At 42.2% G+C, this 26280-nt stretch overlaps 1 protein-coding gene across 2 annotated transcripts in view; it reads right to left on the bottom strand.

The window, feature by feature from the left end:
• Window positions 1-14558: 14558 nt before the first annotated feature.
• Window positions 14559-26280, bottom strand: part of TESPA1 (thymocyte expressed, positive selection associated 1) — a 32886-nt gene continuing 21164 nt past the window's right edge. The window contains exons 8-11 of one of the 2 annotated variants that reach the window (XM_043441355.1): window positions 25190-25398; window positions 22632-23437; window positions 20973-21066; window positions 14559-15131 (exon numbers count right to left, since the gene is read on the bottom strand). In XM_043441355.1, coding sequence (XP_043297290.1) covers window positions 14920-15131; window positions 20973-21066; window positions 22632-23437; window positions 25190-25398 — 1321 coding nt within the window. In that variant the 3' untranslated portion in view covers window positions 14559-14919. Of the gene's footprint in view, window positions 15132-20968; window positions 21067-22631; window positions 23438-25189; window positions 25399-26280 lie in introns of both variants that reach the window. The other variant, XM_043441356.1, reaches the window with a different exon arrangement.

The following is a 26280-nucleotide window of genomic DNA, read 5'->3' as shown; positions in this document are numbered from 1 at the left end:
GAAGGGTTTACACATGCAAAACTTCATTTGATCTTTAAAGCATTTTCGTAGGAAAGACAGGACAGATACTATTTTCCCAACATAACAGAGGAGATAGAGATAAAATAGTCAACATATTTAAAAAGGTAAAAATAACTAGATAAACTCATACATTGTGATTATAACTAAACATGTTATATAGTTATCTATGTGTACATATGTGTTGACTTTTGAACAACATGAGTTTGAACTACATAAGTCCACTTACACATGGATTTTTTTTTTTTTTTCAATAAATAAGTACTGCTGTACTACAGGAACCGTGGTTGGTTGAATCTGCAGATGCGGAGGAAATGCAGGATATGGAGCACTGACTGTAAAGATATACTTGGATTTCTGACTTGGAGGAGGGATCAACTGCACCTCAAGTTTTTTTCAAGGGTCAACTCTATATACACCACATACACCCATAGCTTATCCTTGGAAGGGTGTCTTAGCTTCTGAAAATATTTATTCCACTAATCTGCTACAATGCTTAAAATTCATTTTAGAAAGTCCATACTTGGGTATCTACAAGAAGTTCCATTAGAATATAGGCCTAAAATACAAAAAAAAAAAAATTATTGAATGCTAATAATTTACAAGTGGATCAGTTCAGTCATGATAATTGGGTTCCTTAGAAAAATGGAAGGTTGGGATTACAGTCCTAGAACAAATGGGAAAAGTTGAAGGGAAGGAAAGACAGAAAGGTCTTGATAGATTGAGGTAAAGCCCTGGGTACAAGCAGCCTGAGAATCTGTGCAAAACTGAGCAAGGTAGAGGCAGTGAGAGAGGAGAGACATGTTAAAGCAGAGACAGATTCACTAGTTTCACAATTTTGTTTCCACTAAACACAAACCCTGGTATCAGTTGCAGTTTCCAGTAGGCCTACATTGGTAATTCACCTCCAAGATACAAGTTTACCTCAGTTCAGTTCAGTCAGTTCAGTTCAGTCGCTCAGTCATGTCCAACTCTTTGCAACAGGAGGCCATGACCTCCCTGTCCATCACCAACTCCCGGAGTTTACTCAAGCTCACATCCATTGAGTCGGGGATGACATCCAACCATCTCATCCTCTGTTGTCCCCTTCTCCTCCTGCCTTCAATCTTTCCCAGCATCGGGGTCTTTTCAAATGAGTCAGCTCTTCACAGCAGGTGGGCAAAGTATTGGCATTTCAACTTCAACATCAGTCCTTCCAATGAATATTAAGGACTGATTTGCTTTAGGATGGACTGGTTGGATCTCCTTGTAGTCCAAGGGACTCTCAAGAGTCTTCTCCAACACCACAATTCAAAAGCATCAATTCTTTGGTGCTCAGCTTTCTTTATAGTCCAACTCTCACATCCATACATGACTACCGGAAAAACCACAGCCTTGACTAGACGGACCTTAGTTGGCAAAGTAAAGTTTCTGCTTTTTATTATGCTAAGTGGTCATAACTTTTCTTCCAAGGAGTAAGCATTTTTTAATTTCATGGCGGCAGTTACCATCTGCAGTGATTTTGGAGCCCCAAAATAAAGTCTGCCACCGTTTCCACTGTTTTCTCATCTATTTGCCATGAAGTGATAGGACCGGATGCCATGATCTTTGTTTTCTGAATGTTGAGCTTCAAGCGAACTTTTTCACTCTCTTCTTTCACTTTCATCAAGAGGCTCTATAATTGTTTTCCACTTTCTGCCATAAGGGTGGTGTCATGTGCATATCTGAGGTTATTATTATTTCTCCTGGCAATCTTGATTCCAGCTTGCACTTCATCCAGCCCAGCGTTTCTCATGATGTACTCTGTATATAAGTTAAATAAGCAGGGTGACAATATACAGCTTTGACATACTCCTTTTCCTATTTGGAACCAGTCCAATATTCCTCTATTTCTTTGCAGTGATCACTAAGGAAGGCTTTCTTATCTCTCCTTGCTATTCTTTGGAACCCTGCATTCAAATGGGTATATCTTTCCTTTTCTCCTTTGCTTTTGGCTTCTCTTCTTTTCACAGCTATTTGTAAGGCCTCCTCAGACAGCCATTTTTGCTTTTTTGCATTTCTTTTTCTTGGGGATGGTCTTGCTCCCTGTCTCCTGTTGTCAGGAACCTCCATCATCCAACCACGGTTCATCAGGCACTCTGTCTATCAGATCTAGTCCCTTAAATCTATTTCTCACTTCCACTGTATAATCGTAAGGGATTTGATTTAGGTCATACCTGAATGGTCAAGTGATTTCCCTTACTTTCTTCAATTTAAGTTTACCTCACAGACCTCTAAACAAACACTTAACGGTCCTTTAAAATTAAATTAGCTTTGCTACCACCTGAGCTTCCCTGGTGACTCAGTCAGTAAAGAATCCAGCTGAAATGTAGGAGACCTTGGTTTGATCCTTGGGTCAGGAAGATCCCCTGGAGAAGGTAATGGCAACCCACACCAGTATTCTTGCCTGGAGAATTCCATGGACAGAGGAGCTTGGCAGGCTATAGTCTATGGAGTTGCAAAGAGTTGGACATGACTGAGCGACTAATATTTAAATTTAATTAACTTGGTACCATCTACTTTTCAACTTGCATTTATTTCCCCTATCTGCCACCAGCCTTGTTCTTTCCTAGAACTGAAAAAACAAAACCAAAAAAAAAGCCTTTTTTTTTTCTCCCCTGTTCTTGCCTCTCTATTCACTTCTTCAGGCCAAATCTTGCCATCTGCTGTTCCATTTTCAACACTGCTTTCTCAACTTCTTTCTTACTTATTTGCCACAAATCTAACGTTCCTTGGGTCACTCATGAAAAACAAAATTTCTGCACTGCACTGTGTTGCTGCAACTAAATAAAACTTCAGGTCTGAGTTCTTTAGTATTCTTCTTACTGACTTCCTTCATTCAATCCTCCATCTTCCTGTAACATTTAAATGAAGGCTAGGGACATTTCATGGTACCAGATACCAGGCATGGTACCAGGCATATATGTACTCAAAAATATTTGTAATAACTTTATGTAACTTTAAAGTCAGGAACATTCAGTATGTAAATCCTTGGAAGCAGTTTCCTCAAAGTTAACAGCTCAAAAATTCATTCATGAAAAACTGGACTAGAAAATTCTAAAAGTCAAATCATAAAAAGCAACTCTAATGTTTGCAAATCTGCAATGTATTTTGTCTTCCTTTAATTCATTCATATCTTCTTTTCAGGATACAGAAACAAAACGCTTGTGTTGCAAACACTTCAGAAGAAGCTGGATATGGCCTCAGAATTGAGAATTAGAGTCATTAAATTTTAATCTTGTTAAGAAAACTGTCAGCTTACTTTGGGTAAAGGGCAAGTTGCCATTTCTCCCCATATGGAAATGGTGGAAATGGGGAAACACCTGCACATCTTTTCCACAATCTCATATTATGCTAGGGAATTTCTGATTGTTAATTCATCAAACATTTTAAGAGTATTTTTGGCTAGCACTGTACTAAGTGAGATATGCAAATGTAGCAAGTGCACAGTCCTTGCCCCTAAAGAAGTTATAATGCCTAGAGAGAGAACCAGGCAGAATTCGGAACAAAAGCTGTGACCACATAATAATGTACTGGTGGGAGGGTGGGGCATCTGGAAGCCCAGTGGTTACTAGGAGAGTGGTTTCCAGGAGGTGAGAGTTTTTAGGCCTGCTTGTAATGATTTGCAGGAGTGAAAGTTAAACAGTCTTCTATTTAGAAGATAAAGAGCCCTGATTTAAAGGTGGTAAGAGCCTGAAGTGTAGCAGATGCTGAGAAGATTGACTTCCTAGCAGTCAAAAGTCAGATTTGGGGAAGGACTGATTTTGAGAGAACCTCAATAACCTCAGATATGCAGATAACACCACCCTTATGGCAGAAAGAAAGAAGAACTAAAGAGCCTCTTGATGAAAATGAAAGAGAAGAGTGAAAAAGTTGGCTTAAAACTCAACATTCAGAAAACTAAGATCATGGCATCTGGTCCCATCACTTCATGGCACATAGATGGGGAAACAGTGGAAACAATGGCAGACTTTATTTTTGGGGGCTCCAAAATCACTGCAGATGGTAACTGCAGTCATGAAATTAAAAGATGCTTGCTCCTTGGAAGAAAAGCTATGACCAACCTAGACAGCATATTAAAAAGCAGAGACATTACTTTGCCAACTAAGGTCCGTCTAGTCAAGGCTATGGTATTTCCGGCAGTCATGTATGGGAGAGTTGGACTATAAAGAAAGCTGAGCACTGAAGAATCGATGCTTTTGAAGTGTGGTGTTGGAGAAGACTCTTGAGAGTCCCTTGGACTGCAAGGAGATCCAACTGGACTTTTCATAACTAAGAAAATGAGGTTATCTCATCCTAAAAGAAATCAGTCCTGAATATTCATTGGAAGGACTGATGTTGAAACTTCAATACTTTGGCCACCTGATCTGAAGAACTGACTCATTTGAAAAGACTCTGATGCTGGAAAAGATTGAAGGCGGGAACAGAAGGGGATGACAGAGGATGAGATGGTTGGATGGTATCACCGACTCAATGGACATGAGTTTGAGTAAACTCTGGGAGTTGGTGATGGACAGAGAGGTTTGGCCTGCTGCAGTCCATGGGGTTGCAAAGTCGGACACGACTGAGTGACTGAACTGACTGACTGATTTTGAGAATGCAATTGGTAAGTTTGGGGAAGTCAGGTGATAAAGTGGGAAGGGATGGAGATTTTCGTTGTGGTTGTTATTTAAAAGCTTAGATTTTATATGATGGGTAAAAAACAAATAGAGAAATTACCTGAGAAGAATGATTTTTATGATAGTTCTGTAAAAGTCAGACTGCAACAGAGCTCAGTAGACAAGCTGCTGCTGCTGCTAAGTCGCTTCTGTTGTGTCCGACTCTGTGCGACCACATAGACGGCAGCCCACCAGGCTCCACCGTCCCTGGGATTCTCCAGGCAAGAACACTGAAGTGGGTTGCCATTTCCTTCTCTGTAGACAAGCTAGACATGCCATATTTTAGGCCTAGGTTGTTAAGACCTGAAATAAAATGGTAGCTGACGAAGTTTCAAAGTTGAATTAAGATAAAACCAATAAAGAAAAGGCTATGCTACACACCATCCCACTCCTATTGTACTTAGTTGCTCAGTTGTGTCCAACTTTTTGCTACCCATGGACTATAGCCCACCAGGGTCCTCTGTCCCTGGGGATTCTCCAGACAAGAATAGTGGAGTGGGTTGCCATGTCCTCCTCCAGGGGAATCTTCCCAACCCAGGGATCAAATCCAGTTCTCCCACATTGCAGGTGGATTCTTTACCACTTGAGCTAGCAGGGAAGTCCATCCCATTCCTATTCTTTAATTATTAACCTAATTAACAATTATCTCCAGTCCCCCCTTCCCATGGAGCACCTCTCCCTAGTTTACACCTTTGTATCAAAGACATTTTATTCAAGACATCCTTTTTAGTACTCTCCACCTATGCCTTACTCAGTCTGCCTTTACTTCATCATTCCATTCATCTTTCCATCAAATGATTTTAGTCCTTATAAGACCTTAAGGCATTAATCACCCCAGAAAATTCTCTGAAATTCTGTCTGCTAGTCACCTTAACCACCCAATGACAACATAGAACTTACTTTCAAAATTATTAGAATTTTTGACTACTGATGATATTCATGCTAGTTAATGCTCAAGTTTTTAAAAATCATGATTGTTGTAGAAAATAAAAATCACTTGTAATCTTGCCACCATTATTAAAATACTAACGCATTCCTTCCAAATATTGTAAAATGTGAATAATCTTCACATATTTTAAAATACAGTTAAAATATCAGACTGCAATAGAGAGATCCTGGAGCTCAGTAGACAAGCTAGACATGCCATATTTTAGGCCTAGGCCTTTTAACTTATTTTTAATGGGAGGATAGTTGCTTTACAATGTTGTTTTGGTTTCTATCATACATCGACATGAATCAGACATAGGTATACATATGCCCCCTCCCTCTCAGTATATACATCTTTGCATCTTGCTTTTAGTTTTCATTTCCATAGCTATTTTAGAGGCTCCTGGAATTCAAGCGGTTCTACTCAGAATCTTGCTAAGATCCCTGCTACTGCTGCTTCTCTGTAACTCAGCCTGTACTCTCTGTAACCTCTGATTATTTGTGACTTCTGCTCCCTGTGGTTTTTGCTGTCTGGCAAAAATTGCCTACTCAATGCACCTTTAAACCACTTTTCAAACCACCTCAGCCTCTCTTTCTCCTTACAGTGTTTGGGTAGAGCTTTAACAAGTTTCCAACAGACCTTTTACCCTTGGGTCTAGTGTCCATGCCAGTCCACAAAATGTTGCAAAGAGGGAGAAGGAGTCATGTCTACCATAACAGAATTCACTTAAGTTCCTCTTAGAGGAAAGGGAATGGCAGACACAGTTGTCTTGATCTATATTCCTTCATTTCTCACTTTTTGAAAATAAGATTTTTGATGACTATATAATTTTCCATCCTGTGAACATTCCAGATGTACCTAACTGTTCCAACAGTGATGAACAGTTAGCATGTTTCTGATTTCCACTATTATAAATAATAGTGAGATGAGCAGCCTGCTAAATTGGTTGAGTCTCAAGTAAAAACTCTTGATTTCTACAAGCTGAATTACTACATCAGATGTGGCACTCTTGATAGTGTTTGCCAAACGAACTTCCAAGGGTTTTATGACATTAAAATAGGAGCAAGGATTTTAATTTGCTATATTTTGCTTTTTAGGAACCACAGGGAAATCTATACTATAAGCTAGAAATACTTAATTAGAAGAAATATTTGATCTTAAGAGATGTTCTCATGTAATAAATTTAGTACATTTTAGGAATGAAGGTGGTAGGGAAGATTACAAAACAGCAGTTTGTGTTTTGAGGAGGAGGAATGCACTGGAGACGGACTTGAATTGTAAAGTTATTATGCACTCAAGTATATTGAAAAAGGAATGAAAGGCACATTAAGCTATGCAAATTCATTCCTTATCTTTAACCTTTATATGCATAACTACATTTTACACAGTTGAGCCTGCAGGTACATGTTTGTATTTTTCAACTATTAATCGACAGGGCTATTGCCATTTTGTGATCTGCGCCACGAATTTCCAAGGTCAGTATGCCAGAAGTTAATTAGCCTTTCCCCTTTAGTTAGAATTTTTTTCTCCCTTCAAATTTTTGTCGTTGGGATAATTTTGGATAATACCACATGAATACCTTGGTGCACTCATTTTTTAAAAGTCACGCCACTGAAAAGTATTTCCCAAAGTGGAACTGTTGTTTTAAGAGATACGAACAATTGTATTACTTGTCATATATTGCAAGATACTGTACTCCACTGACATATTATTAACTTTGCACGTCTGTCTCGCTGGTTCTTTCCATTTTCCATCTTCCCCACGGAGAAATGGAGCACAAATGGCTCAAGTCGAATGCAAAGTATAAATAAAAGCTCAATAAATACTAGTGGATTAATCTTTCCGTACCTGTAGGCTTGACTTTCCTCCAGATTTTTCTCCCCGAGTCTCTTCCTTTAGTTTCTTTCCGGAAACTACTTCATTACCTTAAATTGGCAGTTTCAGGTAAAGTAATTTTGAACAGAAGCGACTTTCGTTTCCCTTACATCTTGTTGCCCATTCTGGAAACTTATTTGCTGTTTGAGGAAGCCAAATTCAAAGCACCCACTGCCACCTGAGCTCACTCACACCTGGCTGCCTCCTCAGAAAGGAAATGTTTTCTGGAAAACTTTCTACGCCCGTCAATACGGGCAGATTCTGAAGCTAACAAGATAGGCGCACGTTTCTGTCACCCCATTAGACGCTGAGTGGCAGAAATTCTATGAAGGGGTAAGGACGCCCGGGGATTATTTTGCATCTCAGCAGCTTGGAGTTAACACTGGATGCCCCTTCCCAGGCCCCGACAGCTACGACAGGCGGAAACCCGCCCAGGAGGAGCTTCTGCCGCCCCCGCTAAGCCGCAGGGAACGCCCTTCCCCAGACGCCCAGGTGGAGCCAGGGCGCCGGGTTCCTCCCTCAGGCCGCCAAGCCACAGGTCCAAGGTCGCCGCGCCGAGCGGCCGGCCCCCCTCAGGGGCTCGAAAAGCCGGGCAGGGTGGGGGCGGGGGCGGCCGCGGCGTCACCACTGACGTAACGCCGCAGCCGGCCGCCGCCGCGGTACGGGGGACGGGGCGGGGGGACGGGGGAGCGGGGGGCGGCGGGGGAGCGGGAGGGGGCGGGGAGCAGGCAGGGAGGGGCCGGGAGATGAGCGCCAAGATGGCCCCTCCGGCGAGGACTGGGCTGTGGGCGAGCTGGGAGAAGCAGAGAAACGGGGACTTGAGGGGGATGCAGCGTGGAGAAGATGTAATCGTCTCTGATGCCGGCGGCTCCCTCTGAGGAGCTGGCGCTCTGGAGATAAAGCCGCATCCTGCTCCTGGCTTTGATTGCCGCCCGGTGATGCTCAAAGCGCCTCTGGCATGCTTTGGAAGGGCCGTTCTAGTCTTCTTTTTATAAGGAATGTCTCGCCTTCCATGCATTGATCCGTCCCGGCACTTGCCAGCACCTACTGGTACTTAGAGACACTAAAGGACTTTTGAATACCAGCTTCCTAAACCTTTCCCGCTGGCCTTCTGGGAAGGAATGCTAATAGGCTAAACTTGGCTTAAAGCTCAACATTCAGAAAACTAAGATCATGGCATCTGGTCCCATCACTTCACGGCAAATAGATGGGGAAACAGTGTCAGACTTTGTTTTTTTGGGCTCCCAGATCACTGCAGATGGTGATTGCAGCCATGAAATTAAAAGACGCTTACTCCTTGGAAGGAAAGTTATGCCCAACCTAGACAGCATATTAAAAAGCAGAGACATTACTTTGCCAACAGAGGTCCCTCTAGTCAAGGCTATGGTTTTTCCAGTAGTCATGTATGGATGTGAGAGTTGGACTGTGAAGAAAGCTGAGCACCGAAGAATTGATGCTTTTGAACTGTGGTGTTGGAGAAGACTCTTGAGAGTCCCTTGGACTGCAAGGAGATCCAACCAGTCCATCCTAAAGGATATCAGTCCTGGGTGTTTGTTGGAAGGACTGATGTTGAAGCTGAAACTCCAATACTTCGGCCACCTCATGCGAAGAGTTGTCTCGTTGGAAAAGACTCATGCTGGGAGGAACTGGGGGCAGGAGGAGAAGGGGACGACAGGATGAGATGGCTGGATGGCATCACCGACGCAATGGACATGAGTTTGAGTAAACTCCGGGAGTTGGTGATGGACAGGGAGGCCTGACGTACTGCGATTCATGGGGTCGCAAAGAGTCGGGTACGACTGAGCAACTGAACTGAACTTGGGACGCGTAAAGAAGCGTGTTAACATAGGGAGGAAAAAATGACTGCTCAAGTTTAAGAGGTAGAACTCGCCGTCTCCCCCTATCCCCGCAATAAAAAAAGAAAGTGAAACATGGTAATTGTTTAAACTGCAAGTTTGAGTTAATAATTCTTCGGGTAACTGGATAATTTTTTGCAGTCTTAATTTTGAAGTTAAAAAATAAGTTTTTAAAGAGTCGCTTTATCCTCAAGTATCTTTCGCCATTTTTAAGCCTTAATTGTCAAATCCTGCGAGTAACGTGGGGTGGGGGTGGGGTTGTAAAATTAGCATAGAAATACGACTTTAGGACTTTCAGGCCAAATCCGTGAACTTGAATTCCTTATGATTAGATCTTTAGTCAGTTCTGAACCCAACTTTAGAATCTGTTTAAGAATGTAAATCAGAGGTTTATTTAGGAAAGCAAAATGGCCACATATTATGTTTTGTCAGGTTTTATATTATCTGTGATTCTTTTCCCCCTCAATGTGTGCACCAAAGACTAAAGTTCTTTATCTGTGGAAACCTGCATCGTGGTACATATTCTTCTCTCACACCCCAAACTGGTGTTCAGCTTATATCCATTTTCTTTTTCTTTTTCACATGATACAACAGCTACTCCACCTGACACCTCTCCTGATGAGTCTGAACTTGCACATCTCTTTCCTGCAATGACTGTTTTCTATCCCAGCCTCATGTCAAAACTTCCACTGGGGGAGAGGTTATAAGGAATCCTGAGCACAAGCCTGAGAAAGCCATATTCCTGATTGTATTGTCCATGGTGAATATTGAAAATCTGCTTATTTCTCACACGTTATTAGAGAACATGAATTCTCTGTCATGGGTTTATATAAATTGTGGGTTAATTGTCCACTATTCTCCAACATAAAGAACAGGAGAATGTGATCTGAAGTGGCCAGAGCCTGCAATGGAGGAGACCTGGGATGAATCCCTGAGTGGGGAAGATCCACTGGAGAAGGGAATGGCTGCCCACTCCAGTATTCTTGCCTGGAGAATTCCATGAACAGGGGAGTCTGGCGGGCTACAGTCCATGGGGTCGCAGAGCTGGACACAACTGACCGACTTTCACACTTTCAGAAAGACTAATAAAGACCTACTGTATAACGCAGGGAACTCTACTCAATACTCTGTAATGACCTATAAGGGAAAAGAACCTAAAAAAGTGGGTGTATGTGTAACTGATTCACTTCGCTATATACCTGAAACTAACACAACATTGTAAATCAACTATACTCCAGTAAAAGTCTTGTAAAAATACATTTAAAAAGGGCGTTGGTTAAAGAGGATTGTGTGAAAATGTGTGGACAATACAGAAAATGGATTTAATAGAAAAAAGTACCCCCCACTAACTATCAGAGGATCCAAATTCTAGCACTGGCTGGTAGTATAACACGATCCTTTCCTTTTTTTTTTTTTTTTTCAGTCAGATAACTGACTAGGCTAGTTCCTTCAAACTGTGACATTCTATGACTCAATTTTCTCAGCAGAAGTGGAGGGAGATATTAACCCCTTTTCCCCTGGGCCCACAGGATGTAGCAGCTGGGATTTCTGATGGGTGGAACAGCTTGTATAGATGAGCACAACCCGGATCTGGGAGCGTTGTGGGACTCCCGTGGCTGAACTCCAGTTAAGCCACGGAATTACCGCACCTTTAATCCCTTTTTCCGAAATGCTGCACTGGCTCTGCCTTCCACACCCTGCCCCTCTAACCACTCAGGAGGTTGAGCAGGTGGAGCCCAGGCAGATGCTGGAGACATAAGTGGAGGATAGAGACCAGAGGAAGCTTTTGTTCCCAGGGCTAATAACAGAATCTTCTGCAAATGACTGATTCACCTTCCGAGTTCTTCAGAATCTTGCCAGGGAGGGAAAGGGGAGACAGACTACTTTTCCTCCCTCTCTGATATTGCCTCTGGTGCAGATCCATCGGTTATTCCAAGCTCCCTGGCCTGAGGGAACAGCACCCCAGGAAGCAACTAGGGAACAGAGAAGCTTATCCTTGCATACCCCTTCCTCCAGAATCCTGCCTCCACCTCCCTCCAGATGAGGTCTCTAAAAAGTCTTGTTATTCACTGGGGCTTCCCTCACAGTTCAGTTGGTAAATAATCCACCTGCAATACAGGAGGCCCCGGTTTGATTCCTGAGTTGGACAGATACCCTGGAGAAGAGAAAGGCTACCCACTCCAGTATTCTGGCCTGGAGAATTCCATGGACTAAGTCCATGGGGTCGCAAAGAGTCGGACATGACTGAGCGACTTTCACTTTAATTCCTGCATCTAATAGTGGATTGTCTGGTTCTGCAGTCCCAAGTTATTCCTTCAAGGATGGGGTCATATAGGCTGTTAGCCTCTCAAACTCTCTGAATGAAATAATCTCAGATACTTCTGGTCTCCTTGATCATGATGGCTTTAAAGTTCCCCTCAGCTTTGGTGCAGTGGTCAAGAATCTGCCTGCCAATGTAGGAGATTCAAGAGATGCCAGTTGGATCCCTGGGTCAGGAAGATCCCCTGGGGGAGAAAATGGCAACCTGCTCTAGTATTCTTGCCTGGCAAATCCCATGGACAGAGGAGCCTGGTAAGCTACATCCGTGGGGTCACAAAGAGTTGGACCTGACAAAGTCACTGGGCCTTCGAGCAGCTTGACTCAACTTTGGATGGGTATCTTCCAGCCTCTAGGTTCTGACTCCTCTTTTCTTTGGAGCATTTACTTTAGAAAGCTTGCTACTGTAAATCTTATCTCTGTCCATTTGAGATGTAAATCTTCTCTCAGCTTCATTCCACTTTTACAATCCTGGGAAGTCTTTCTCTATGACCTAAGAGTCATTTCTCTGAAATGTAAATATTGAGGAAAATATCACCCAGTTTCTCGGAGGGTAAGAGCCTGACTTAGGGGCGAGGGGGAGGAAGGCTGGTTCCAAGTTGCCAAACTACCTCCTTCAAGAAGATACCAGAAAGTTTATTTTTCCTTTAGCGTGTAGTGTGTTAGTCGCTCAGTCGTGTCTGACTCTTTGCAACCCCATGGACTGTAGCCCGCCAGGCTCCTCTGTCCATGGGATTCTCCAGGCAAGAATACTGGAGTAGGTTGCCATTCCCTTCTCTAGGGGACTTTTCCTTTGGGTAAGGCCAATTAGCAAACACTGATGGCCTAAGATGCCTGCCACTCCAGCTCTTAAAAACTCTTCAGCCCTTTTCCACCCAGCTGGGCAACAAGACTGGTCTATTCCCAGCAATAGTAGCTAAATAAAATAGAGCTCTGTTTGCTTGTCATATCTGGTACGATTGATTGTTTTTCTTTAACATTCATGGTTATGTTTTCTTTTGAATCCCTCTTTCCCGGTCTTTGTTATCTTGCGGTGTATTAGGCAACCAAGTGATACATTACTGTAAACCTGTGTGTATGTGTGTGTGTGTGTGTGTGTGTGTGAGAGAGAGAGACCTCTCTCACTGGACTGAAATTTTCTTTGGGAAGAATACTATCTACCATAGATTGCCTGGGAGAGCCCTGTCAGTGCTCAGGCTCTGTTTATTGACAAACACTTTATGTCTTATACAAACCACAACTGTTAATTATCTTTTAAAAATGTCAAGGTTTAAAAAACATATTTTTACTTACTTCACTCTGTATGTGAAGTAAGAGAAAAACAGAGGACTTCCCTGGTGGTCCAGTGGTTAAGAATCCACCTGCCAATGCTGGAGACAGGGTTAGATCCCTGGTTGAGGAAGATCCCACATGCTGAGAGGCAATTAAGCCTGTGAGTCACAACTACTGAAGCCCATGTATCCTAGACCTTATGCTCTGCAACAAGAGAAGCCACCACAATGAGAAGCCCACACATCAAAACTAGAGAGAAGCCCCACTTGCCACAACTAGAGAAAGCCCAAGTGCAGCAACAAAGACCAATGCAACAAATAAATATCTTTTAACAAAAGAGAAAAGCAAATATCCTATGTTAATGCATGTATGTGGAATCTAGAACAGTGGTACAGATGAACCTATTTATAGTGTAGGAATAGAGTCACAGTCATAGAGAATGGACATGTAGACACAATGTCCATTTCGGGGCAGCACCATGCATTGGGAGGCTGGGATTGCTATGTGCGCTGGCCTGCGTAAAGCAGACAGCTAGTGGGAGCCAGCCGTGCAGAACAGGGAGCGCTGTAGGGACCCAGTGCTGGGGGCAGGGGGGACGGAAGCTCAGAGGGAGGGCATGTGTGTCTACATGTGGCCAATCCACTGTACAGTAGAGACCTACACAACATTGTAAAGCAATTATGCTCCAATTAAAAAAAAATAAACATTTTTATTTGTGTTGTTTTCTGCCAGCAAAAAATACTGCACATTTTTTGCAATGGCCAAGAGGAGGGATTCTGAATCCCACTCATCTCTTTTCCTATGAAGATCTAAAAATTGGGATACAGGTGGAAGCTGGTTTAGTGGGGGTGGGAGAGAGGCTCCAAGTGGATCTCCCCAGATGGGGCCTCAAGAAGAAAAACAAAATAGGAATAAAACAACCATATGACCCAGGAATCCCACTACTGTGCATATACCTGAGAAAACCACAACTAAAAAAGATACATGTATCCCAATGTTCACTGCAGACTATTTACAATAGCAAGGACATGAAAGCAACCTAGAAGTCCCATTGACAGGTGAATGGATAAAGAAGATATATATGGTACAATGGAGTATTACTCAGCCATAAAAGGAACAAATTTGAGTGAGTTATAGTGAGGTGGATGAACTTAGAGCCTCTTATAAAGAATGAAGTAAATCAGAAAGATAAAAACAAATATAGTTTATTAACATGTATATATGGAATCTAGAAAAATAGTACTGATGAACATATTTACAGAGAACAAATGGAGATGCAGAGTAGAGAATGGACTGGTGGACACAGCAGGGGAAGGGCAGGGTAGGACAAATTGAGAAAGTAGCATATATACATATATATGTAGGTACATACACACACTATCATGTGTAAAATAGATAACTAGCAGGAAGCTGCTGTATAATATAGGGAGCCCAGCCTGTTGCTCTGTGATGACCTAGAGGAGTGGAATGGAGTTGGGGAGGATAAACAGGGAGGGGATATATATATAAAATTATGACTAATTTTCATTGATATATGGCAGAGAACACCACAACACTGAGAAGCAGTTATCCTCCAATTAAAAAAAAACTAAAAAAAGAAGAACAACAGGAAATTGGTACGGTGGAAGACTTCCTGGAATTTAATTGGGAGCACAGAGGGATGAGTAGAGGCTCTGAGGGAATCCCACTGTAGATTGCACCAAGGTTTCAGAGCCTGAAAGTGGGAATTGTCTTTCCTCATTTAGCTTGAGCCTTTTGAGAGCATTCCAGTAGCACCCTTGTTTCTCGAATTTGATTATCCTTCAATCTACTAACTTCCCTAGGCAGTGTCAAAGCTTGAGAGAAAATTCTTTGTCTAGGTTACCACTGTCCATGTCATATATATCATATATTCTAATACCCACATAGAAAAACCAAAGTGCAGAGAAATGAAGTGACTGTTTAAGGTCTATCTCTGTGCATACTCTTCATGACAGCATCAGGATGGAGATTCCAAGTCTCTCACTCTGGTCTTCTGTCTGGTGTACCATCTTGCTTTTCTCTTATTGAGGTCAGGAGTTTGCAGGGCCAGGGAGCAGGAGCTGGATGTTGGAGGCTGTAGAGCCTCCTGTGAGAAGAGGTGGGAATTAGGCTCTTCTGTGAACTCCCTGCTGTCAGAGCATGTGTTGTGGTTGTGGTGGTGGTGAAAGCCTGCAATGGAAATTTAAAAGAAACACATCAAGCTTTTTTAAAAAAAACTGAAGTATAGCTAATTTACAAATGTTGTGTTAGCCTCAGGTATACACCAGAGTAATGCAATTATATAAGTTTGCTTAGTTGCTTAGTCGTGTATGACTCTTTGCAACCCCATGGACTGTAGCCCTCCAGGTTCCTCTATCTATTCAAGGGGATTCTTCAGGCAAGAATACTGGAGTGGGTTGCCATGCCCTCCACCAGGGGATCTTCCCAACCCAGGGACTGAACCCAGGCCTCCTGCACTGCAGGAGAATTCTTTACCACTGAATCACCAGGGAAGCCCACACAGATGAATTTTTTTTATTCTTTTACATTATAGGTTATTACAAGATATTGTTTATATTTCTCTGCGCTATACAACAAGGCCTTGTTGTTTATCTGTTTTATATGTAGTATAGCGTGTATTGGGCTTCCCAGGTGGTGCTAGTGGTAAAGAATTTGCCTGCCAATGCAGGAGACGCAAGAACTGGTTCAGTTCCTGGGCCGGGAAGATCCCTTGAAGTAGGAAATGACAACCTATTTCAGTATTCTTGCCTGGAAAATTCCATAGACAGAGGAACTTGGTGGGCTGCAGTCCATGAGGCTGCAAAGTCAAAACTGAGCACCTGAGCACACACACACAGTGTGTGTCTGTTAACCCTAGACTCCTAAAGACCTCTCCTGCTCCTCCACGGCTCCCTGCGGGAACCATAAGATGGCTTTCTGTGTCTGTGAGTTTGTTTCTGTTTTGTAATTAAGTTTATTTGTATCATGTTTAAGGTTCCACAAATAAGTGATATCATATGATATTTGTCTTTCTCTTTCTGACTTATTTCAGTTAGTATGATAATTTCTAGATCCATCCATGTTGCTACAAATGTCATTATTTCATTCTTTTTAGTGGCTGAGTAATATTTCACTGTGTATATATACCATATCTTTTTAATGTATTCATCTGTCCATGGATATTTAGACTGCTTTCATGTTTTGGCTTCCCATGTGGCGCTAGTGGTAAAGAACCTGCTTGCCAATGCAGGAGACATAAAAGATGCAGGTTCAATCCCCAGGTCAGGAAGATCCCCTGGAGAAGGAAATGGCAACACACTCCAGTATTCTTGTGGAGAATCCCATGGACAGAGGAGCCTGGTTACGGTGCATAGCTTCGCAGAGAGTCAGACACAACTGAAGTGACTTAGCAGGTATGCATGTTTTGGCTATTGTAAATAGTGCCATTGGGGTGCATGTATTGTTTTGAATTAGAGTTTTCTCTGGGTATATGCCCAGAAGTAGGATTGCTTGATCATATGGTAATACTATTTTTAGTTTTTAAAGGAACCTCCTTATTGTTTTCTATAGCAGCTGCACCAATTTGCATTCCCATCAACAGTATAGGAGGGTTCCCTCTTATCCACACCCTCTCCAGCATTTATTTGTACTTTTTGATGGTGGCCATTCTGACCCATGTGAGGTGATATCTCACTGTGGTTTTGATTTGCATTTCCCTAAAAATTAGCAATGTTGAGCAGCTTTTTATGTCTTTGGAGAAATGTCTATTTAGGTCTTCTGCTCATTTTTGATTGGGTTGTTTGTCACATCATGCATCTTTGAGACAACTGTAGGTACTGGGTTGGTAGAAACTTCCATACCCTACCTGGGGAAATGTTTCATGATCTTTAAAGTTTCATGATCTTTCAAGTGATCTTTAAAGTTAATTCAGCTCAATGTTTAGAGTTATTAACAGTTCACCTGTACTTCTATTCTTATTCTTTTGTATAGATTACTGAGCACTGCTGGAGAAAATGACAAAACCATTGCCAATCCATGTTCTGCAATTTGAATTGAGCCCTAACATTATTCACCAATTCAACTACTGAGATATGTTTCTATTATTTTTGTCCTTTCTCCATAGTGGTGATCTCAAACCTTTATGATCCTCCTCAGATTTCCTGCCTCACACTTTTAATGATGATCTGACAGGAAAAAGGGAGAAAAGAGTAAGCACACATTTCTTGACCTCCCCTCCAGATGACCAATGTAACTAGTCACGCCTGTCCTTTTTCATTTCCTCTCATCTCAGAGATCTGTACCTTAGTCCCTGGCTAAACTCTCCAAAAGTGCTTTGGATCTCAGCTCATTCCCACTCTCCACTGACCTCACATCGTCATTTCCCTACCCTTCTGAACCACGGTCCCCTGCACTCTATTGATTCTTTTCCTCCAGCAAAAATACATGCTTAAAACTTCATCATCCTAGGGAAAAAAACACAAAACACTCCTTAGAGACTCTTGATCCTTTTACCTACTTTGCTTGCATAATTTCCTATTCATTTTTCACATTAATATTATAAAGCCCTGTCACACAAATAAAAATACTCTTATCAAGTTTCCTAATCATTTTCTAGTGGAAAATCTAGTGGTCTAATTGCACTGTCTTTCCTACTGGATATTTTATGACATATGTTACTGAACAGGACATCCCCCTTCTTGAAACATTATTTTTGTTGTTGTTCAGTCACTCAGTCATGTCCAACGTTTTGTGGCCCTATGGACTGCAGCACGCCAGGCTTCCCTGTCCTTCACCATCTCCTGGAGCTTGTTCAAACTCATGTCCAGTGAGTCGGTGATGCCATCCAACCATCTCATCCTCTGTCATCCCCGTCTCCTCCTGCCCTCAATCTTTCCCAGCATCAGGGTCTTTTCTAATGAGTCAGCTCTTTGCATCAGGTGGCCAAAGTATTGGAGTTTCAGCTTCAGCATCAGTTCTTCCAGTGAATATTCAGGGTTGATTTCCTTTCTAAAGTTACTGTGTTTCATTGAGTCTGATAAGCTATTGTTTGTAAGGCTTATGATTATTTTCAAGGAGGCGTGTGTGTGTGTGTGTGTGTGTGTGTGTGTATGACAAAACTGTATATCTTACGATTGCATTGGCTGACAATGTCAATTGTTAGATGCATTCTATTTCAGACATATTCAAATACAGAAAAATGCACATCTTAGAATAAGTGAAATACAGCATCTCTAACCACAATAACTCCTCCTGTAATGAAATTCTATCACCCTAGCAGGAAATAGAATCTATTACTCATTTGAAATGTGTAACTCATAGAAACTTCCTCTCTGGCAGAGCAATTCCAATCTTTCTGTATACCTGACTTCTAGGAAAAGATGGGATATGTTTGAGAGAGGAACTGATGTGCTGGGTATTTCATGAATTGTGTAGAAAAGTATAGTCATATAGACTCTGCACAGCCTGCTTTGCTGGACGTCTTGGCATTATGTTTTTCTTGTGTGAGGCTGACATCTGCTGGACAAGTAACACTTGATCAGAGCTTTGTATTTTAGAGTAAATTAAAATTTTTGGCAGTGAAGCTTAGCTGTGGTGCATATACTCCACGTTTTCTATTTGAATTTGGCAAGTTTGGCAGTTAATTCTCTTTTCAAATTTTGTATGCTGTGGTTGAGTCTCAGTGAGCTTGAGAATGAGAGCTCGCCTTTGGGGCATCTTTAATATGTGAGGATAAAGCCCTTTCTTTAAACTAGTTGTTCTTAACCCTCATCGGGTGCCAGAATCACTGTGTGTGATAGACGGTTTATAAACATGGCCACAACAACCCTCCCATTCCACATGCCTTTTCACAGTGTGACTTTGCCACTCCTATTAAAAAAGTAAAGCATGTTTTCCTTCCTTTTGAATCTAGATTGGCTTTGCAATTTAATTTGAGCAATAACATGTGGTTGAAGGGGCATTGTACAACTTACAACACATCCTTAAAAAGAGACATTGCAACTTCAGTTTTTGCTCAACATTCCTCAGTTAAGACTACTGAAGAATGACTCAACCCCCATGGAGAGAGTACCTGGCTGGCAGTGAGCACCAAGATTCAGTACCAAGGCCAGCACCATTAGGGTGAGCCCACTTTTGACCAGGTCCAGCCCAGCCAACGAGCCAAAAGCAGTTGCATAAGTGAAACCAGATAAGACAAGCAGAAGAATCCCCCCAGCAAACCCACAAAATAGAAATAATAAGTAAGTTTTTCTTTAAATCACTATGTTTTGGGTGGTTTATTATACAGCAATAGATGATTGATATCATTAGGAAAACTTTTTAAGAAGAATAAACAATAATAATGCCCAAGTTCAAATCTAAGAGATTCATATTTAGTTCTATTAGGTGGAATCCAGGAAATAAAATATATATTTTTAAAAAAGCTTGCAAGATTGGGAATCACTGATCTAAATATTTTATGCCCATAATTACTTTTTCTAAAATCTCATCATCATCTACAACAGCAGCATCATAACAGTTACTCCAATAATTCACAGTTCTTTCACATACTCCTTGTAAGGTTTCATAGGAACAAACAAAAGTTGATTTCTGCAAGATTACTGAGCTAGTAGGAGGTAGGTTATTTGACTTCATATCCTAAATTTTTTTCAACTACACATAGTAGATTGCTGCTTCTGATATTTACCTCTTCTGTGAGTGACTGATACCTACTAGTTATGTACCTGGAGATGAAGGTAATGGGCATGAGAGAAAATAAAGTGACTAAAACCACAGATAATTAGAATTAAAGAATTTAGACTCATAAAGACCTTTGTGATTCAGGACCAGTAACAATGAAATTTCATGTTAATCAAAATTTGGGTTAACAACTGGTTAACAATCAACAATTTCATTAATATCGGACTAGGAAGTGCAGTAAATAGTAATAAGACATCCAAAATGGAGAGAACCCTAAGCAAGATGATTCATTTACTTAATTCAAGAAAGATTTCAATTCTTACTCTCTTGTAAGAACTCTCTTCTCACAGAGAATTCTTATTCTCTGTGGTCCTAGGGAATAGGCAGTTGTAGCACCAGGAGACTAATTTCTGCTTAGTTTAAATATAAATCTTTAGCAAGAATTAAAAAGAATAAAAAATACCTCCGAAAGAATTAATGCTTGAAATTCACCTCTAGAGGAAAGACATTTTAGCTCCAGTAATTACCTACATAATATTCATGGTCCTTCTTTGAGGAGGGAAGGAAAGCTTATGTATATCAAACCCGAGCTGCAGGATAGACCTCAAAGCTTAAATGAACACAGCTGTAAGATGCATTAAGGAATTTTGCCTAAGTCCTATGATTTAGGCTGATTAGAAAGCAGCTAAAAGCAGGTGTGAGGGTATAAATCTCCATGGTTGGTTTTCACCTGTTGCAAAACGACAATGCTTCTTAAACTTCAATGTATAAGCAAATCACCTAAGGATCTTAGTAAAATTCGATTCATCAGATATAGGATGGGGAAGGGCTGGGATCTCACATTTCTAACGATATCCCAAGTGATGCTAATACTGCTATTCTGCAGACTATATTTTGAATATTAAGGTAATACAGAATTTTCTCCCCAAATAACAGTTTTCAGACTGTGATCATCAAAACAATGACATCAACATCACTTGAGAACATGTAAGAGATGCAGATTCCCAGGCCCTGTCCAGACCTATTCAATCAGAAACTCTGGCAGTGAGGACCCAGGCATCCGTAGTGCCTCAAGCCTTCCAGGGGATTTTGATGCTAAAGTCTGAGAGTCACTGATTTAGAGAAGTATTTATCCAGCCATAATAGAATCACCCTACCTAAGAGCTAAAAAAAAAAAAAAAAAAAAAAAAATCAGTCCCTGGGCTCCATTAGGAGGCAGGATGTGGGACACTTCATTGTGAGTATTTGTAAAAATCTCAACATGTGCTTGCAATGTGCAGCCCAGTTTGAGAACCAAGAGAGACACAGAGACAGAGACAGAGACAAAGAGAGACGAGAGATCCACTCACTTACTTATGGAGTCTTCGCCAGCAAAAGTCTGGTAGAGGTGGTGATGTCCAGGTCTACTGGGCCAGTGGCTGTCCTCCTCCTCACTGTTGCTTTGCACCTGTAACCAAGGTCCCCGCAGAGCTCAGTCAGCACCAGTGGTGGGGAAAAGTGCAGGATGGCAGGCGACATAGGGGAAAGAGGCTGAGTGTACTTGAGTAACCTGGCCTCGTCTCTTGCGGTAGGAGCCCGGCAGTGAGGAAGGCAGGGCCAGCTCTGTGTTCAGTGAGGGCTGGCACACATGCAAACAGGACTGCGGACCATCACGGCTTCTCTGTGTCAAGGGTTTGACAGATTTTCCTCAAGACTCTGGCACTTGGTCGTAGCCCTGTCTATAGACCCAGGCAAGAGCAATCCCAGGTTTTACAGAGCTCATGGGATGACGAGTCAGTGGACCGAGAGAATGTGTCCACTTTGATTTTGCACTAGCCCTTCTAGACCATGCTCTGGATGCCCACAATCCCCTCCCCAAATGCAACTCAAATGGCCCCAAGCCTATTTCAGGGAAATGCATTGGTTTTGCCTGGTGTCTGTTCTCTCAAGGCTGGCCTTTTTCCTAGGGTATGCACGCCTAGGCCTGAACGATGACTGGTAGATGGTTATATGGGTTGGTGGGGGGGTTGTGGGGGCTTCCCAGGTGGTGCTAGTGGTGAAGAACCCAGCTGCCAATGCAGGAGATGTGAGAGATGCAGGTTCAAGCCCCAGGTCAGGAAAATCCCCTGGAGGAGGGCATGGCAATCCACTCCAGTATTCTTGCCTAGAGAATCCCATGGACAGAAGAGCCTGGGTAGGCTACAGTCCATAGGGTCGTAGAGTTGGACATGACTGAATTGACTTAGCATGCATGCACACATGCAGGGGTTTGCGGCATTTGAATATGCCAGCTGGGGTGTTCACACATGGTGTGCAAAATCCCTTATGGTGCGGGACAGATGTGGGTATGGGAAGAGAAGGAGATAGAGGAGGGAAGGGCCAGGATGGCTCTGCCCACTCTGCCATATTCTAGCACTGAAGTTATAAGAGTGAGAAGTCTAGATTTGAATCTGAATTTCTAGGTCTTCATGGTTATATACTTGCCAAGGTAGAAGAGATTTTATATAATCATGTTTAGTCTAGTGTGTAACTGACCTCTATCTGTACTCTTGTGTGTATCCCACAAATGATAGGGGTAGGTGTGTTTGATGGGAAATTTTAGTGAAGACCAGCCTGGAAGAGGAATTAGAAAAATAGTGACAAAAACTGGGTGCTCTTAAGAAACTGGGTCTATTTCTCTTTCCCCTTTCTTCTATATTAATTTTGGTTAAGTTGTATCTGACTCTTTGTAACCTCATGGACTGTAGCCCTCCAGGCTCCTCTGTCCATGGAATTCTCCATGCAAGAATACTGGAGTGGGTAGCCATGCCCTTTTCCAGGGGATCTTCCCGACCCAGGGATCAAAACTGGGACTCCAGCATTGCAGGCAGACTGTTAACCATCTGAGCCACCAGGGAACCCACTTTCAAAGGTTTCTGAATGTAATTCAAGACTCGGTATATCTGACAAGGTGGATATATTTTAACCCAAGGGCAAGAATCCAGAATTCAAGGGCAGGAATGCCAACCTCTCCCTCACTTTCAACCCGCTCACCTCCGAGTCCAAAGCGTCCTGCCACTGCTCAGTTAGGGATCGGTGCATTTCTGTTCCCTCTGGACTCTGTTTCCATTTCTGCTGGACGATGGACAGGTCCAGTGAGCTAACCTTCTTGCCCATGGGATTCTTCTGAAACAGACTCCTTCGTGCTCTGCTCTTTCTTGTCCAGAAGGCACCATCCTGGACCGAGTGGGCCTCCTTACTGCTGGCCTGCAGCCCCCACAGCTCTTTCTGATCCTGCACAGGGTCTGTGCTCCACTGCAGATCTGCTCTGGGCAGAGGATGTGAGCAACATGGTATCCTGAGGTCAGAACCCAGAGTTTCTGAAGGTTCTTGCCATGTGGACATCCCCTGCTGTGTTTCGTCTTTAAGGCAGAGGATGCATGGGCAGGAAGAAGGAGGCAGTTTTGTGCCCTTGGTAGGGGGCATGGGAGCTCCCCGGGGGCCTGGTCCAAACCCAGAGTCTTGCTGGAGGACCAGCTTCTCTCCTCGCACTCTGTCCATCACCTCCCACACCACCTGGTCCAAACTGTTCCTTTTGGGAGTATGGTCGGGTGGGGACAGTCTATCTCGTGGGCAAGTGTACAGGCACATTTTGGAGATGGCTTTCCGGAGGCGCTCTCTGGGTGAGTGAGGTTCAGGCTCTGGGGACAGAATCTTGATGGATGGCATGTCAGCTGGGTTGCAATTCCAGAACATGTGGGATGGTGTGAACTTTTGGACAGGTGTCTTAGACACGTAGGAGTAGAGACAGAAGAAGGCATCTGCGGTGACGGCCAGTGTCTGCACTTGCTTAAACCTGCCTGAGTGCAAGGGGTGAAGATGGTGAGTCGAGGAGTCATCAGAAAACTACTTCTTGAATTTTTCCCTTCAATAGCTTTCCTAAAACTCAAAATTCAGAAAGAAGATGCCAATTTCTCTACCAACATTTCTCCCATTTAGATTTCTTAGATCTAGGATTCCCTTACTTGATCTTCTTGACTTTTTGACTCTTTATCTCCAGTAGTCTAGAAATTAATTCTATACAGGATGAAAAACTTTTCCATATCTTGATTTAGCATATCCTTTCTGCTGTCAATATACAATGGCCTCTATCACTATGTTTGCTTCAGTAGTTCCCAACCTTTTGGGACCAGAGACCAGTTCCATGGAAGACAATTTTTTCCATGGACTTGGGTTAAAGGGATAGTTTCAGCATGATTCAAGTGCATTACAAAGTGCACTTTGTTTTTATTATTATTATGTTAACTCCACCTTAGATAATCAGGCATTAGATCCCAGAGGTTGGGGACCACTGCTTTAGATGACAAATGTGACTAAAAAGGGAAAAACTAACATTGTGTTCTTAGTAAGAAAACTTTAGGGTTATGGAAATCTTCTTTGATAGAAGCAAATTTGAGAGATAGCAATTACTAGGCAATGGACAAGGGTAGAGAAATCTAGATGGTCTATATTATTTCTAATAGACTTTGCTTCTCAACATGTGGTCAGTAGTTCAGTAGCATTGGCGTTACTTGGGAACTTATGTTAATACAGAATCTCAGACTGTATCCCATGCATCTGAACAATATCCTTTCATAATTCATATGCGCATCCATGTTTGAAAAGCATGTGATAAACCATTTACCCATTAAACTGGAAGAGTCCTAAAGGCAAGATCAGCAGTTCCTCTTGCCTAGCTGCTATTCTTCCAGAATTTAACATCTCTACCTGGCACACAAAATACATTCAACAAAAACATCCTCAATCTTTAGGGTGCATAGGAATCATATAAAGTGCTTGTGAAATACTTCCACTGAAAATCCTTATGTCAGCAAGTGGAGCTCAGGAGTATAATTTTACCAAATTTTAAAGCTGAATCTATACAAAGGATCTGAAACAACATTATCAGGAACACCACTATGATGGGGGGTAGCATGGGCTGTAAAAGAATATTATTTGAAATATATTCTAACATATAGAATAAAATAGTCTTTCCTCCCTCATCAAAGTAGAGAGGCCCTCTCATATCTTTCTTCAGTATGGAATTGGGACAACTTAAATCATTGTTTCCCTAGATATGGAAAGATTACACATAAGGATCATTGGTGTGCTTACTTAAATATTCCTGAGCCCTTCCTTCTCTGGAAGAAAAGCCAATGAATATGAATGCTTTATAAACTCCTGCACAATTTAACATAATTAACAGAACTGCTGTCCTAAATGGAACTTGTATTAATGTAATGGCTATAAATGGGGAACATTCACTAATTCCAACTGAGAAATAGAAAATGGTGACAAGATTTAAAGACATCAGTCCAATTTGATTCATCGAAAAGAGAGAAGATCTAAAAGAAAGTCACTGTGATACCAGGTCTCTTGAAAAGTCTTTGAGAGAGAGAAGCAGAACTCAAAGTTCTCCATTCACTGAAGACAACATAGGAAGAAACAGACACAACAGACAAAGGGTCAAGAGAAGCTAACCAGGAGAAAGTAGGATTTAGAGCCATTGATCCCTGTTATGACTGTCTGGAGGCTGAGAGAGGAGTAGAGCACGGGTCTGTGCTAACACTCACTGGCCAGCATGAGGCAAGGGTCCTCCATCTCAATCCTCCGCACCTGGGACTTCAGGAAGAGCTGGAAATCAATGCCTTTGGCTTGAGAGGGAGTGGTGAAAAATCGAGCAGGGATTCGAGAAGTGTCTTTGTGGTCCTCCTGACCAAAGCCCAGGCTGAAAAGGACATCTTCCGCATCTTCTTGCACCTTGTCCAGAATCTCTGAGATGCTGAAAAGTGGGGGTTTGGGTAAACACAGGAAGCTTTGAGAAACAGGGTAATCCAGACTATCTAATAAAAGTGTGAGGACACTGAGATACCTTTCTGGCCATTTCTCTGTCTACCACTGCAACCCAGAAAAGCTTTCACTTCTCTGAATCTAAATTCTCTTGTCTGAAACCTGGGAATTACAATCTGGCCTTGGTTTAAAAATTGAACGTGATTCTATTAGAGTACTTCAAACAATTGATTAAAATGATTACAGATGAATGAAAATTTGCTATGAGAGGGATCCGAAAAATCAAAATCAGTGTAGTTGCAAAATGCTCTGTGGCTGTGTTATTAACCAGCCAGCTCCCATTTGCTACATGATAGAGCTGGCTTTTGCCAAGTGCTTTGTAACTTGCACCAGCTTGCACCAGTGGTTGGTGGACCAACCAGGCAATGAGTGTGTAAGCAACACAGAACTCATTTTATTCTCACCCTGAGGATAAAATTGTATCACTACAGCTATGTTAGGTAGGCCTGTTTATAGCACAATTTCAGGATAGAAGCCCTGCATGTGTAGATCAAACACTTTCTGTCTCCAACATACGTCTATGTGGAAATCGTTGCAGCACCAGGCTGCTGACACAGGAGCTCACTAACAGGGCATTCCAAACATCAGTGAGAGCAGGGGAGCTGTGAATTATTTGAGGCTTCGACTAATCACTGTTAATCTCTTCGGAAAGGATGCCAGGTGTTCCAAACTGTTTAAGTAAACACTCTTGTTTAAGTAAAAGCTGGATAATTGGAATCCCTGGCCCTATTCTTGTGCGTTCCTCCTCACTGCTAATTTCATCTCCATGATCCCGAGTTTCCTTATCTGAATTGTAGTCCTAAGACTAGATCCC

The sequence above is a fragment of the Cervus canadensis genome, chromosome 21 (genome assembly GCF_019320065.1).
Source record: "Cervus canadensis isolate Bull #8, Minnesota chromosome 21, ASM1932006v1, whole genome shotgun sequence".
NCBI lineage: Eukaryota > Metazoa > Chordata > Mammalia > Artiodactyla > Cervidae > Cervus > Cervus canadensis.
Note: the sequence above shows the minus strand (reverse complement) of the source record. Positions and strands in the feature narration are given on the sequence as shown.